Source organism: Saccostrea cucullata, unplaced genomic scaffold (assembly GCF_032062105.1).
Source record: "Saccostrea cucullata isolate Sc308-1 unplaced genomic scaffold, CSIRO_AGI_Scuc_v1 ctg419, whole genome shotgun sequence".
NCBI lineage: Eukaryota > Metazoa > Mollusca > Bivalvia > Ostreida > Ostreidae > Saccostrea > Saccostrea cuccullata.
In genome coordinates, this window is record NW_026927872.1 from 287,962 (window position 1) to 302,724 (window position 14,763).

General features: G+C 36.3%; 3 protein-coding genes across 3 annotated transcripts; all 3 read right to left on the minus strand.

The window, feature by feature from the left end:
• Nucleotides 1-518: 518 nt before the first annotated feature.
• On the minus strand, nt 519-1,961 carry LOC134275710 (protein IMPACT homolog). The gene has a single exon (XM_062757979.1). The coding sequence runs from the start codon at nt 1,959-1,961 to the stop codon at nt 753-755; it is 1,209 nt and encodes a 402-aa protein (XP_062613963.1). The 3' UTR covers nt 519-752.
• A 378-nt stretch (nt 1,962-2,339) lies between these two features.
• LOC134275714 (uncharacterized) lies at nt 2,340-12,526 on the minus strand. Its single transcript, XM_062757985.1, has 4 exons — nt 12,513-12,526; nt 11,908-12,031; nt 4,586-4,738; nt 2,340-2,560 (listed from the first exon to the last, which is right to left on the minus strand). The coding sequence occupies exons 1-4, from the start codon at nt 12,524-12,526 to the stop codon at nt 2,372-2,374; spliced, it is 480 nt and encodes a 159-aa protein (XP_062613969.1). The 3' UTR covers nt 2,340-2,371.
• A 138-nt stretch (nt 12,527-12,664) lies between these two features.
• LOC134275711 (uncharacterized) lies at nt 12,665-14,412 on the minus strand. Its single transcript, XM_062757980.1, has 2 exons — nt 13,904-14,412; nt 12,665-12,689 (listed from the first exon to the last, which is right to left on the minus strand). The coding sequence occupies exons 1-2, from the start codon at nt 14,395-14,397 to the stop codon at nt 12,665-12,667; spliced, it is 519 nt and encodes a 172-aa protein (XP_062613964.1). The 5' UTR covers nt 14,398-14,412.
• Nucleotides 14,413-14,763: the final 351 nt, after the last annotated feature.

Sequence of the window (14,763 nt, forward strand, 5' to 3'; positions counted from 1 at the left end):
TGAACCTTATGTTCAAAATTATTATTAAAAAAAATAGCAACATCTCTTGACTTTGACGAAAATGAATTAAAATAAGCCTCGTATCCCCATTCATTTCTAATATCATTCTCCATATCACTTGTAAAATGGGTGTCTTGTAGACACAGAATATTGCATTGAAATTGCTTATAATATTGGAATACGTCCTTTCTCTTTTTAAAATCATGAAGACCCTGACAATTTGCTGAAACTACTGTAAACCCAGACATGAAATATGAAATTGAACTGGTGCAAAAAACTTGGACAAATATTTACTCACCATCAGAAAAAGTGTTGCTCTAAACATGCGAAAGATAGAAGAGAAGATAAAAGAGGAGATTAAAGAATGGTTTAGCAATAAAGACACATGCATCATAGAGTGATAGGTGTGCACGTCTTGTTAGAGATTTAGTCGATAGGGCAAAGACATTTTACAAATCATATCGGATATGCCGCTTCGAGAAAAAAATAGTAAACCAAAAAGGGTAAACATTTAAATCCGGAAAAGTATGAATATATTTTCCAAGTTGAAAACTACTTTTAAATCCGGCTTTACCCATTTATATATTAAACAAAAATAATATTCTTAATAAAAACTTTCGTTGTATTGAATTTGAAGGGAAAACGGCATTAATATTCGTACTTAGGCCTATATATGAAAAATGAACATATTTACAAGATCAAAAAGGTCACCTGATATTATAGTTACCGTCAGTCTTAAACTGTTTGAAAAGTCACATTTCTAAAGAATTGGCGACTTCATTAATCACTTGTTCCATAATTGAAAATCTCTGGGGTCCAATATGGGCATCCCCCATCCACCTTGTGATAACGAAAGCTGCATTGTTTATATTGTTTTCTTTCATGTAGCGCAGCATCTTACGCCCAGCCCCGTGTTCTGAATCGTCATGATAATTTTCGTGAACGGTACCGTTCTCTGTAGATAATCTGTACACCAAAATTCGGTTATCAGCACTTGCTGCATAGGGATCTATTAGGACTTTGCTGTACATCTTCTTCACATCATCCACATTTTTAACTCGAGCACCGAAAGCCATAAATTCCGAACCGTCCTTTTTGATTGGGTCCGAGTTTTTTATTTCAACCGAGTCTAGGTGTTCTGTCTCTTCAGGTGTTACCAATAAAGCATCTGCATTTGTGAGAAATGGTACGTCATCTTTATATGTGGAGCCGTTGGGCAAGATGACCTGATTCTTTTGAATCTTAACAGTGATGTTTTGGCTGCGCAAACTATCTGCCGTATCAAACACCTTGTTTCGAGCGGAAACAATAGATGCAGGTTGCTGCGTTGTAATAAAGAAAGGCAATGGTTGTTTAGCAATTTTCTTTAGCTTTTGGGCATTAAGAATTGTGTTGATTTTACTACGGTCAGTCAGCTTTGCGGTAATGGATACAGGTCGATCGGAATTATATTCTGGACGCACCCCATTCCTATGAATCCTTACAAAGCTGACATCCACCCCCAGAAGTTCTTTAAAAGTAGCTGGCATGGACGTGGTTAGGTTTTCGTTGGGTTCGAAAGGATAATTATGAATGAGGATATTATCCCGCATTGACCTTGATCTAAGATCCGTAACATCATTTTCGATGACGGACATTTTCCTGTCCATTCGGATTACAACCGATCGTAGTAATTCCAGTTCTCTCCGCAATTGAGCGTTTTCTTGACGCAGCAAAGATATATCTTCATAATTGCTCTCACTTTGTTCAGAAACATATTTTAATTTTGCATTTACACTCTGATCACCCTCCGACAAATCATTTCTAATAGTTTCCACTGATGATTTAATGTCCTGAATAGTGGTAACAATTGACTCATTATCGGCTGGGTCTTCTAACGGTTCACTACCTGCATTCTTCTGTGAGCACTCCTCAACCTGTTTTTTAGAAGTAGCCCCGGTTTTTCTTCTGTCTGACGGCATTGTCAATGCAGAAATTTCACAAATATCACAGATAGCTCTCTCAAAGCACAGAAACAAACAGTCAACCAAAATACGAATATTAAATCCTGCTAGAAATGCCCTAAATTGACCAAAATCTCCGGAGCTCAAAACTAAGCCGCCATACCCTGAGACGTCACGTGATCTTTTTCAAGTTTTTGTAAGCTTGATTCAGTTACATGACAAGATAAGGCCCTTACTGCGTTGCAGGGATGGGTCCATTCTCCTTTTGCAACAAGCAGGTATGAGAGATACACGTGTACTGGTTCCAATAAATTGAAATGCATGTGTTATTTTCTGTTAATTTTACACTCGTAAAAAACTTTTTGGCAAATATGCTTGAAATGATAACAAAAATAGTTTTAATTTCATTTTTTTAATTCAAAACTTCATCATATGGAAGATGTTTGTAAACCTAACCAGAACAAAAGTTCCAGAATCGCCTCTCTCTGCTCCCTTATCAGGTAGTCATATGGTCTGGTATAGTATATTATACTGCGTGCACATATATCACAGTGGTCTTTATGATTCAAAATTGAATGGAAATGCTCATCACTCAATTTAAGGAATGTAAAAATCAACTGGAAATAGAAAGAAAAAACACTATTCAATAACATACCTTACTTGTACAATTTAAAGAACTATTACTTCTGGTTTTGTCAAGAGATCCAAGTCCTCAATTATGTAATGCTCTCTGGTATTGCCAAGATTTTTAAAGTTTGATTTTAAAATGAAGATTTTTGGAGATATACTTTATACTATACAAATAAAGAATGAATTAACACGTACGAAGGATTGGTCATAAGCCAAAAACGTTTTCAAAAATTCGATTCCATGACTAAAGGTAAGCAACTAAAAAATTTGGCAGCTTGATAATTAATGTATTTATTCCTCTGAAAACCCCTGCAAATGCATTCATTAACGCCTCACCGTGAGTACAAATGCTTTGGCCAGACATGTTAACTCTCCCGATTTAGGCGGGAGTCTACCGCTTTTTCACTCCATCTCCCGCCTACCGATTTAATTCAGAAATCTACCGCTTTTCTACAAAAGCTGCGTCTAAAGTATTTTTGGTTCGCTTGGGTATCCATTTTTGAAGCCACTCTCATAAAATCTCGCTAGATATCGCGTGATTTGACTCGGAATCACACAAACGCTCTTTTGTACATAGATTTCAAGCACGGATTTGACAACGACAACAACACAAGACTACCAGTGATTACATTGGTTACGATCAATTAATCAACATCCCTGCCATGAAAAAGAAGATACAGCTTTTAAGAATTAGATGAAAACATTTGACATCGTCTTTAAAAGCACAGAAGCTAACAACTTTATCAATAAAGTCAATAGAAATCACTTGATTGACCAAGCCATGTTGCACATCTCTACTTTCGTTTTCGATCATCGCGGGAAATCTGATTTATATAACGAAAGATATGAACTTGTTTTAGATCTAGATTAAACCATGTCATCATTTGTTTTGTTTAAAAACTGAATGAACATTCAGAATTATTGCTTCTAGGCTATTTCAGCAAAGATCACTCTTCAAAAGGCTAAGTAAAGCAGCCAATCCAAGCAAAATGATGAGCATGAAAAATATTTGAATTTGTACAATTTATGTCAAACTTAAGGTGTTTCTGTCTTCTTTTTTGCTGTTGATATTTAAGATTAATTAGTGTAGGTACCTGAATTCATTTAAGGCTTATAATATACATGTATATTACATGAAAGATATCGATAATCCAAGCGTTAAACAACACGCGCGCAATGCTACCACTTTTGAGGTCTGAATCTCCCTCTTTTTCATCACAGTAGGTTAACATGTATGCTTTGGCACATATTTATCATGCTCATTTCTTCGGTCTTAAACATAGAATGAATATTAAGGTACAATGTGATTTTTTTGGCATAAACCTGTTGCAGAGTCCTTTGGGTATTATTCACATGAAAAAATAGTTGCAATTGAAAAACTCCACATGAACCCATTGCAAAATAGAATACATGATTATTTAGTGAACCGAATAACAAATAGAAACAAACACATTATATACTAATTATGATGATGGATTTCATGAAGCCAGTGTTGGTAAATGTTCACAACTCCATGTTCATTGAAAAAACTAGTTTTCTCCTTTCCATTATAATACTATATTCTAAATCATTGAATTTTACTCTTGATGAATATTTGTTTAAGAACATCATTAAATTTCAATGTTATCCTGAACTACATACAAGTAAATGCATTTTTTTTCTTTTCAAAATTATATAAGCTATTTCTACTGAAAGTGGCATTTATTATGGATATTGTCACTCTTGTCATAGCTTCCTAATCTACAATATTACAGAAGACATAAACTAAAAGAACTTATGCAAAGGCAAAGTGTCTGTCTTCCTGTTAATATCTGTCATTTTGTCTGTAAACATTTTTTGAATGCTCCTCTTAATGTTGTTTTATATGTGTGTATCTTGGGGGAGGGGGAATTGGGTTTTTTTAGTTTTCAAATTTTGGACAAATGTAAGAAAAGATTACCATGGACTCTTGATTCTTGTAAAGTTTTTATTGTTAATGCATCAGTGAGTTGGAATAAAAAAAGTAAGCAGACCTTTGTCCTAAAACATAGAATTCCAAAGACTGCCTCCTCAAATAGTGAGTATTCATACTCTAACAACATTTCCCCAGCATGTTGTCCCAGAGCATCAGCTGGAATTTCCTCTGCACTGTATACATCCAGGTCACACGGCATAGTCAGCTTCTCCTGGGGGTAAAATAATTGAAAAATGTTTTGTATTACAGTGTAGATGTATTTGTATTGTTGCAATTGTCAAGCAAGATGCCAACGAGCAATGAGGTACCGTATATACTTGCCTAAAAGTTGGTCCGCCTATAAGTCGGTTGGATTTATTAGGTATTTTTTGAGGAATTTGTCATTGACCCACTTATAAGTCGGTACCACTTTTTGACACATTTGGTTGACAATTTCAAGTAAATTCACTGATGTCTAACCTGGTTTAATTTATTAATTATTAATTTTTTCGAGATGACTATGATATTTTACAATTAGACAAGGGTAAGGTACTTACCTGTAGGGTAATTGGGATTATCCGAGTCCTCGTCGTACATTCAGAGCTAAATATGCAGTATCCAGCGCATGCACAGATAATGACCACTAATTCATAAAAACAATAAAAGATTTCCCGCCACTACCCATCATAGTTTAAAAGTGCGAGCAAAGATGACACAAATAGTTGCATGTGATACACATAAATTAGGGATGGGCAGGGAGGGATTTAGCTCTGAATGTACGAAGAGGACTCGGATAATCCCAATTATCCTACAGGTAAATACCTTACCCTTGTCTAATTGTAAATTATCCTTCGTCCTCTTACGTACATTCATAGCTAAATATGCAGACTTCAAAGTAGATAAACATGTATAAGTATATAATTATAAAATTGATTCTTACCTAACCAGAGGACTTTAAAACTGCCTTTCCAAAGGAAATGTCAGATGACACAGTAATCTTTTTATAAAACTTGTTGAAGGTGGATGCATTTGACCAATCAGCCACATTCATAATGTCTTTCACTGAAAGTCCTGCTTCTAAAGCTGCTGAAGTAGACGCACTTCGAGTGGAATGGGCACCATATCCACTTATCCCAGATCAAATCAACACAGACTTAATCCATCTGGCAATTGTACTTGAAGTCACTTGTCTGTGAGGTTTGAATATTGAGATAAATAATATTGAGCTACTACACAAGTCTTTAGTTCGTTCAATATAATTGTAAAGTTGACTTTACACACAAGTTCTTACACTTAGTGTTAGCTGGTAATACTACACGTTTGGCCTTGAGGTTTTTGTAAGTTTGTTAATCACAAAAATTGCCTTTGATGGAAGAATCTTTAAAAATGTAAGATCCAAAAGGGCAATGGATTGTCCCCACCTGTACGAAATGTTCCGCCCGGAATGTAGGGGGAATAGAGGCGTACTTGGAGAGGGAATTCCGGGCGTCAGTTTGTTTCTCTCTATATAAGGTGTTACACAGAGGCTCCGGGCGTAAACCAAGCGGAAGCCAAGCGGAAACTGGCCGGAATTTTGAGGCGGAATATGCAAATGAGTTACGCCTGGAAAAATGACACCCGGAAAAAGATTCCGTCTGGAAACTAAAATGACCCCTGTATCAAAATTCCGCCTAGAATTATATAATACTATGTGACCTAAAAACCTATATATTAGCCATATTAACCAAGAAAACATTTAGGTTATGATGTACCTTGTTAAAGCTAAAATTTTAGCTTTTTGAACTGCAAGAAAATGTAATGACAGGGCATTTACATAGTATAGAAATATAATCTATAAGACTTTTCCAATTTTTTGTGTAAGGAACTCCATCATGATCGAATGTCTAAGGATTATACATAAACTTTTTACAATACCCGTACATTTTACCACTTCAATATAATCATGATCTTTAAACAAGTTACTTAATACAGTTCTACATTATTACTCCGTACTTTACAGTTGGAGACTGACAGCCTCTATCTGTTATGTATCTCAGAATGTGTGCAAGGAAACTCAAATATCTAAAGTAATTTTAGGGTTAACAAGTTATATAACTATAATTATACATAATCATAATCAAATTTACCCAAATATGTACCAGATATTAATAATCACACCTACCAGCAGATACTGTGTCATCCAGAAGACGTGTAAAAGCCTCAACATTGAAATATCTGCATTTTCTATTTCACTCACACTTAAAACTCCCTCCCTTCTTGATCAAATTCAAACTTAACTTCCTATCTGAAATGACCCTTCATTGATAATTAAAATTGACCAATCAGAGGCTTTTACTTCTCCTGAAAGTTCCAGGCGTAAGTTTGGTTTTAATTTGTTTTCCTGCCATTTTACGCCTGGAAAATCTGAACTTGCAAACTGACGCCCGGATATTAGAAATTACGCCTGGAAAACATCTCTTCTACTGAGGCATAACTTTTCGAAAACTCCGTCTCCTGCTCAAGTACGCCCGGAATTTGCAAACTCCTGCTCAATTCCGCCAATATTCCACCCAAATTCCAGGCGGAATCCGCCTTTCAAATTCGTACAGGCTATCTGAAGACACCAAAGCTATTAAAATAGCTAATTTATATGTCAAATCCTTAAGTGACAAATTGTCATTACATGGTAATGAATTAAGAAATTTCAGAACTGAAACATCCCACACACATGAATATTTTGGAACGGTAGGTTTTAAATTATATACACCTTTCATGAATTGAATAACAGTTGGGTGCTTTCCAACAGGAAAGCCATCAATTGGCGGAATAGTGGTAGATAGAGTTGAACGGTAACTATTAATTGCACTATATGATTTGTTTTTCTGAAATTCACAAGATAAAAATTCCAAAACATCGACTATAGAAACTTGAAAGGGATCCAAACTCTGCCACACCAGCCCAGTTTCCATGCAGATTGGTACTGTTTATTAGTTTTAATTCTCCATGCTTTGCTGAGAATTTCTGCTGTTTTCGTCGAAAATCCTCTTGTAACGTAACGTCTCCGCACACTGTCCACGCGATTAATTTGAGAGTCTTCTCTAACGGGTGTGTCTGTTCTCTGTCGTACGGTAGTGTTAACATGTTGTTCACCACAGGGAGAAGAATTGGATTCCTGCAAGACAGATGAAGAACCTGTGGATACCATGGTTGAGTCTTCCAAAAGGGAGTTATCAATATTAATACAGGATTGTCCCTTATCACCTTCTGAAGAACAGCAGATATTAGGTTGAATGGTGGAAACGCATAGGCTTTCAGGTTTGTCCAGGGAATTGAGAAAGCATCTGTTTTCCAGGCCAACGGATCTGGTTGCCATGACACATAACATGAAATTTGGAAGTTCAGACGACTTGCATACAAATCCACTTGTGGATGGAAAAGTTGTTGAAATATCTTGTAAGTTAGGGTTTGATTTAATTGCCATTCCATTTGATCCATAAAATGTCGACTCGAAAAATCTGCATTCGTGTTCTCTACTCCTGGAATGTGTACAGCCGTCAAATGAATCTTTCGCACAAATGCCCATTCCCAAATTTCCTTTGCCAGGGAGTTCATTGACATTGAATGAGTTCCTCCCATATGATTCAAGTAAGCTACTGCCGTTTTGTTGTCCACTTGAATTTGAATATTCTGGCCATAAATCTAATCTGCTACTGTCATCAGCACAAAATGAACTGCTTTCAATTCCAGAAAATTGATATGTAGCTGCATCTCCTCTGTTGACCATCTGCCTGACACTCGGCAGTGGTTCATCGCTCCCCCCCCCCCCCCCCCCCATCCTTTTTTGGAAGCATCTGTTGTTATAATTATGGTCGGATCTTGAAAATGTATTGGTTTTCCATTGAGCGCTTCCAAGTTCTGAAGCCACCATTGAAGCTCCGTTTGTGATTCTGGAGAGAGAGTCATTTTCCCTTGATAAGATTGGACAAGAAACAAAGACTCTGTCTTGTCTTTTTCCAAATAAAGATAGTGGAGGAGGCCTTGGTAAACAGCAGGAAAGGTTGAAACAAGAAGGCCTATGACATGTGCTACATAACGAATTTTTGGTTGTATTTGAAGAGGAAGGTTCTGAATTTCTTTGAGAATGTGTTCTACTTTTTCCTGAGGTAACGAAACGGTCATCTTCATTGTGTCTATAACATAGCCTAGGAATTTGATTGACTGGGTTGGTTAAAGTGAGGATTTCTTCTCATTGATTTGGAATCCTGCTTGTTGGAACATATTCACAACAGAAGTACCTGTTTCTTCCATTGTCTGGGCAGTCCTTGCCATCCATAGAGAATCGTCGATGTAAATTATGCCTCTATGACCATGAGACCTCAGAGCTGACATAATTGGTTTTGTGCATTTCGTGAAAATTCGTGGGGCAGATTTGAGGCCAAAGGGTAGGCACTGAAACTCGTACCTCTGTTCTTTCCAAATGAATCGCAGATATTTTCGATGGTGATGATGTACTGGGATGCTGAAGTAAGCATCCTTCAGATCCACACTGAGAAGAAAGTCTCCCTCCTGAAGTAGGTTTAATGCCGTTTGAAGCGTTTCCATTTTGAAGTGAAATGTTTCAACAAAGTTGTTCAATGGTTTTAAATTGATTATTGGTCGCATTCCTCCAGATATCTTTGGAACTAGAATATTGTTGAAATAAATTCCTTTGGAGTTTCCAACACAGGAATAATTGCTTGTTTTTGGAGAAGAGAATCTATTTCTTCCTGAATTAAAGCTAATTTGGCCATATTTTTTGGCACTGGAGTTATCCGGGGATTGTGTTGATAAGGCATCATTAAAAAGTCTATTTTGTAACCTTGAATTATTTCCAATATTTTTGAATCTGTTGTTAATGATTTCCAAAATGTTAAGTGATTTTTCAAGTTTCCTGAACCTACTGTGACTTGGAGTTTACTGATACCGTTGTTTTCGTCGAAGTTGAAGTTGACGGATAGGGGTTCCATCTGTAGTTTTTTGACTGTTTTGGACTATTGAATTTTTTGTACGATCGAAAGGAATCTTTGGCTTGTGTTCGAAAGGAATCTTTAGACTGTGAACGAAAGGAAGTGGAATTTTTGTTTGTTTTGAACATCTTGGTGGTTGCCCGTGAGGCTTCTGTAATATCCTTACAAGCTCTAGAAAGCTCTGATCCAAAAAGCTCATCTGTGACTTCTTGTTATTTTTTACACAGTTCTTTGTAGTCCCCTTGAAATAGATGTTTTAAATGTTCTCTTCGTGAGTTAGACATCAAAAAGGAGGCGTGAGAGAGAAGGAAAGTGGCATCCTCTGATATTGTGAGTAATTCATTGATCATGTCATCATCCGGGTTTGACTTCTTCAAATCAAAAAGTTTATCAGAAAGTAAACTTACAGCATAAATGCCACTGCAGAGGGTACCCTGGGTCTTCTGGAGGCCATGGTCTAAATCTTTATTGAACCGAGACATCTTCTTATAAATTGAACTGTTGACTGTTGGGACGAGCAGAAAGGGAACATTACTGGGGCGGTTGTACTTTTCCCGAATGTCCTTCACAAAATCAGAGTCTGCAGTCGATGTGCTGGCTTTACTCATCATGTCGGCCAAGGATTTGTGAACATTACTGGAGGTCTTGCTTTTAACAAAAGCAGAGCCAAATCTTGAGTCGTCAAGGTCCTCTAAATCTGAATCTTCATCAGCTTTTTCTTCCGTATCCGAAACGTCATCAAGACTTTAGAGCCCGGTCGGCATTCGTCAATCTCATTCGCTTAGATGGCCGGTCATCATCTGTATCATCCTGTTTTTCGTCACGTCGTTTATTAGATGTCATTAATGACGATAACTCTTATATAGATTGGACAATAGTGTCTATTCCCAAGGCTTTGTGCAATGAAGCCACCGTGTTTGCATCAAGCATGGGCGCCACCATGTTGGGTGTGATGTCAGTAGAATTTCCGGTTGAAGACAGAGCAGGCCGTGCAGCAGAGTCCGGAAAAGTTTTAGTACTACCAACCTCGGAAGAACGCTTGTCCGGCAAATGAGCAACTGGTGTTGCAATTAAAGGCTTCATATTAGGCGAAGACTGGCGAAGCCATCGAATGGGCGAACCTTGCGCCAAAGCACTAAATGGATGGTGTATCGGGTTACACGCATCCTCAACTTGTTGGGGACTCAAAAAACGAGGTCCAGGCTTTGAGCTGATGGTGCTCAGATGTGGCATTGCCACGGAAAAGGTGGGATTGGAACCACAAACATTTGGCATTGAAGCCTCTGTGGGCACAATGGGAGGCTGCTCTGAGGCAGCGTGCCCCGCGATGTTAAGTAATGGCGTCAGCACCTTTGGGTCCGTCGCTGTTGAATTTGGCACTGTACGTGAAGTTGGAGAGTCTGATTGATGGTGAATAATTATGTAATCCTGACTGTCAGCCATAATAAAGGAATAAAACACAAAAAGAAAGATATATACGTCCAAACAGAAGTAAAAATAAAAAAGAGTTGAGTTACACAACACGGGTGGTCTTCTCTGAGCGAGCACTGAAATAACTATGATGGGTAGTGGTGGGAAATCTTTTATTGTTTTTATGAATTAGTGGTCATTATCTGCACATGCGCTGGATACTGCATATTTAGCTATGAATGTACGTAAGAGGACGAAGGATAATTGATTTTAATACATGAAACAAATAAGTAATACACACTTAAAATACAAATAAAATAATTAAATATGCATTACTTGTAGTTTTTGTATAATCTAAGTATACATGCATAATAATATATAGCCAGACTTCATTACTCGTTGGATATGCCAATAAAAAAGTCATTTCGCCTTCAGAAAATAATGATTATTTGATGACTCGCCTATAAGTCGGACATAGAGTTTTAGACCAAAATTCAACTCCCAAAATACCGACTTACAGGCGAGTATATACGGTATGTTACATGCAGACTAACATGAAACATGTTTAAAATTGTGAATAAGTATAAAAACCACTTGCATATACAGTTCATTTTTTATATTTTTGGGGACTTGATTACAGTTTAATAGAGAAACATTTTAAAAAGTAACAACATTTAATATTTTCAAGTATTATTTAGGTATGCTGTGCCGAAAGGCAAGATGTAAAACAGGCCATTACCTCCAAATAACTTTTTATAAATAATATAAAATAAATATTTTTTAAATACAGTGTATTTTCTTAATTTTAGTTCCATTTCATTATTTTTCAGTTTTTGAATTTTTTTATTCATCATCAAATGTAAAGAATGATATGAAAGGATTCAATTAAAAATTATTGATTAAAGAATTTTAAAAAATCTTGTCCGCGCTATCGAAGACAGTGATAACATTGTCAGATATAATCGTGACTTTTGCTTCATGTAATACAGTAATATAGTATACATACTTCTTTGACTGTGACCACTCCTAGAGTTAAGGGAAATTGTCCATAACAAACAACACGGAGATCTGGGATACTTGTAATGGGAACTCCTCCCAATACTTGATTTCTCTTGTTAGATTTTCCAGGTCTGTCAATATGAATAAAAAGTATGATAAAAGAAAACCATATAGAATGCTAGATGCAAAGTCACAATAAGCATTTGTATTACAGACATACATTTATCACCAAAAAATACTAGAAATTTGGCCTTTGCAATTCTTTGTTATGTGAGGAAAATAATAGCTTGAGTAGCATTTTAAAGAATTTCAAAGAAATTTTTCTTTGTAATAAGCATGGCATTTTTGTGACTTTGTGCATCAAATATGAAAGATATTACTGTACAGCTTTTAAAAGCCTACTTTTTTGTCATTGATATCGAACCAAATTGCGGCAACATTTCTAAATTTTTTTAGGAGTGCCATTTTAAAGAATTTTAGATATGATTGTATATTTTAATTACCAATAAGTAAACATGGCAATAATATACATCAAAATACTAAAATTACAATTTATGACAAGACTCCTTACATTACTGAACAAGTCTATAAGTGATATAAAACAAAACTTACTGTGGTGAAAGCATAAAAATATGACAGTTTATGGAGAGAAAAATAAAACATATAAATACATATAGTCTTTATTCATTCAATGCAACTGTATTTTCATAAATTCCATTTTCAATGATGTAAGGTAAATAAGACTCAGAAATTTCCTCGTATGACTAGTAACATGTCTGCAATTGAAATCTGAAATTAAAATAGGATATATAATCAGTTTAAAATATCCTTAAAGTACCATTTTCCTTTGTAATAGAGGTCCTGGGCATTTTTGTGACTTTGTGCATCAAATATGAAAGATATTCTTTACAGCTTATTAAAAGGTCTCTCTCATTAAGAAGCAACAGTCTGATCCAAGCACTAGTCGACTCATATTTTGAAACAAGAAATCAAAACTTAGCTGTGGATACCTCAATGCATTGTTACAGGTTGTTTGTCACTTAAAGGTTTAACGTAGTTGGTGGAGATATAAGAAATCTCTCAATCAGGATTTGTTCCTCCCTGAAAGACATCAAGTGCTGCAGTCATCCCCTAAAATATCGAGTGAAGTTTATCATGAGACCAACGCCATGATTGGACTCAGGACCTGACATTGTAAGGAAGCATTCAATATATATGTCACTGAATTGTTTTCTAACAGAAACAGTTGACATCTTAAAAAAAAAGGATTTTCAGTGCAACTCTGAATCTACTGAACATATCAAGAGAAAGTACTCTAGCCGTGTTAAGCATTCAAATTGTCAATACAGTGAATACACACTATCAAGATTCTACCTCAGATCTCTGTGTAGAGCTGTAATTCAATGTCTACCGTATAGCGGGATATATATGAAATCTTAATGGCGTATTTTGGCGTTTGAAAGACATCAAGTGCTGGCCCCTAAAATTTTAATCGCTAAAAAATTGACTCAATAATGAACTTAGCATTCAATATATATTCATGAATTGTTAAAGAGATGAAACCCTGTGACATCGCTAAAAAAAAAGGATTTTCACAACCAAAATTATCAAGAGGGTACCTTTCAGCAGGCAAAACGCCAAATTTTACACCCGCCAAAAAAACCCGCTATACGGTATCATCCTATTAAAGGTGACATTATAGAATAATTATATGTGACCTTCCTTGACCTTTCTTTATGCTTATCAAGTTATGTAACCGGAAAGGAGAACATGTACGACTCTACCAGGTATGACCCCTGCATCATTAGTAAGGTGCTCTACATGGCACAAAATCTATAACAGGAAAGTTAGCAAAATATCATCATAAACTCATCAATAATACAATACATTATCGATGAATAATATAAAACCTCTCTTCCATTCCAGAAGTGTTTAACTTCCATTCCAGAAGTGTTTAAAAACCATCATTGTTAATTTAAATTACAATGCTTTGGTCGAGCTACCTTGATAAACCACTTTCCTTGGGAACTAAATCAGCTGTATAACCATCATCATCTCGATGTTCATTGTCAATGTTCTCTCTCTTCTCCCATAGTGTTCTTCTGGTAGCTGATGTCTCCTTTTTCACTGTCCCTTTGTAAAAGTCTGGTTTATTTTCATCAATATTAAATGACACATTTAGACTATTTTTAGTTACGTCGGTCAGGGTGTCCAGAAGTTGTTTTGATTTATCTTTTAACGGGTGTGTTAACTTAGCAGGTGCCCCACTAACGAATTTGAGACCACTGCTGGACAACATAATTTTGAATTCGTGTAAAGATGTTGGTTCTTCGTAATAAAACAAACCTAAGTGTTCCACAGTATTTTTAGTCCATTTAGAAACCATATCCATATCACATTTTTTGTTGTTTGTTTTTGTCTGAGAGCCATGACAGTTCGCGTACAAGTTTGATTCCGAATCTGATGAACATTTTTCACGAGTGTAAATACCCGCCATCTTTCAGAATGTAAACATTTCAGCAGCGGTGCGCGATACTTTCGTTGCATGCAGTGTTCGACCTGGGCAGATTTTTGGCTCTCAAGCCATAACATGGCACGCCAAATTCACAAAAATGAGCTAAACATAGTTTCACAGTCGATAAACTAGGTTCATCGGTTATAAACTATAGTTTACAAATCGTGATTGAACTATAGTTGAAATTCGTTTACTATAGTTTTCAACGGTTTTTAGCCCCCTGGAGATCCGGGTTAGAATAGGTCCTCAGTACCCCCTTGCTTGTCGTAAAACGCGACTGAATGGGGCGGTCCTTCGGATGAGACCGCATAAACCGAGGCCCCGTGTCACAGCAGGTGTGGCACGATA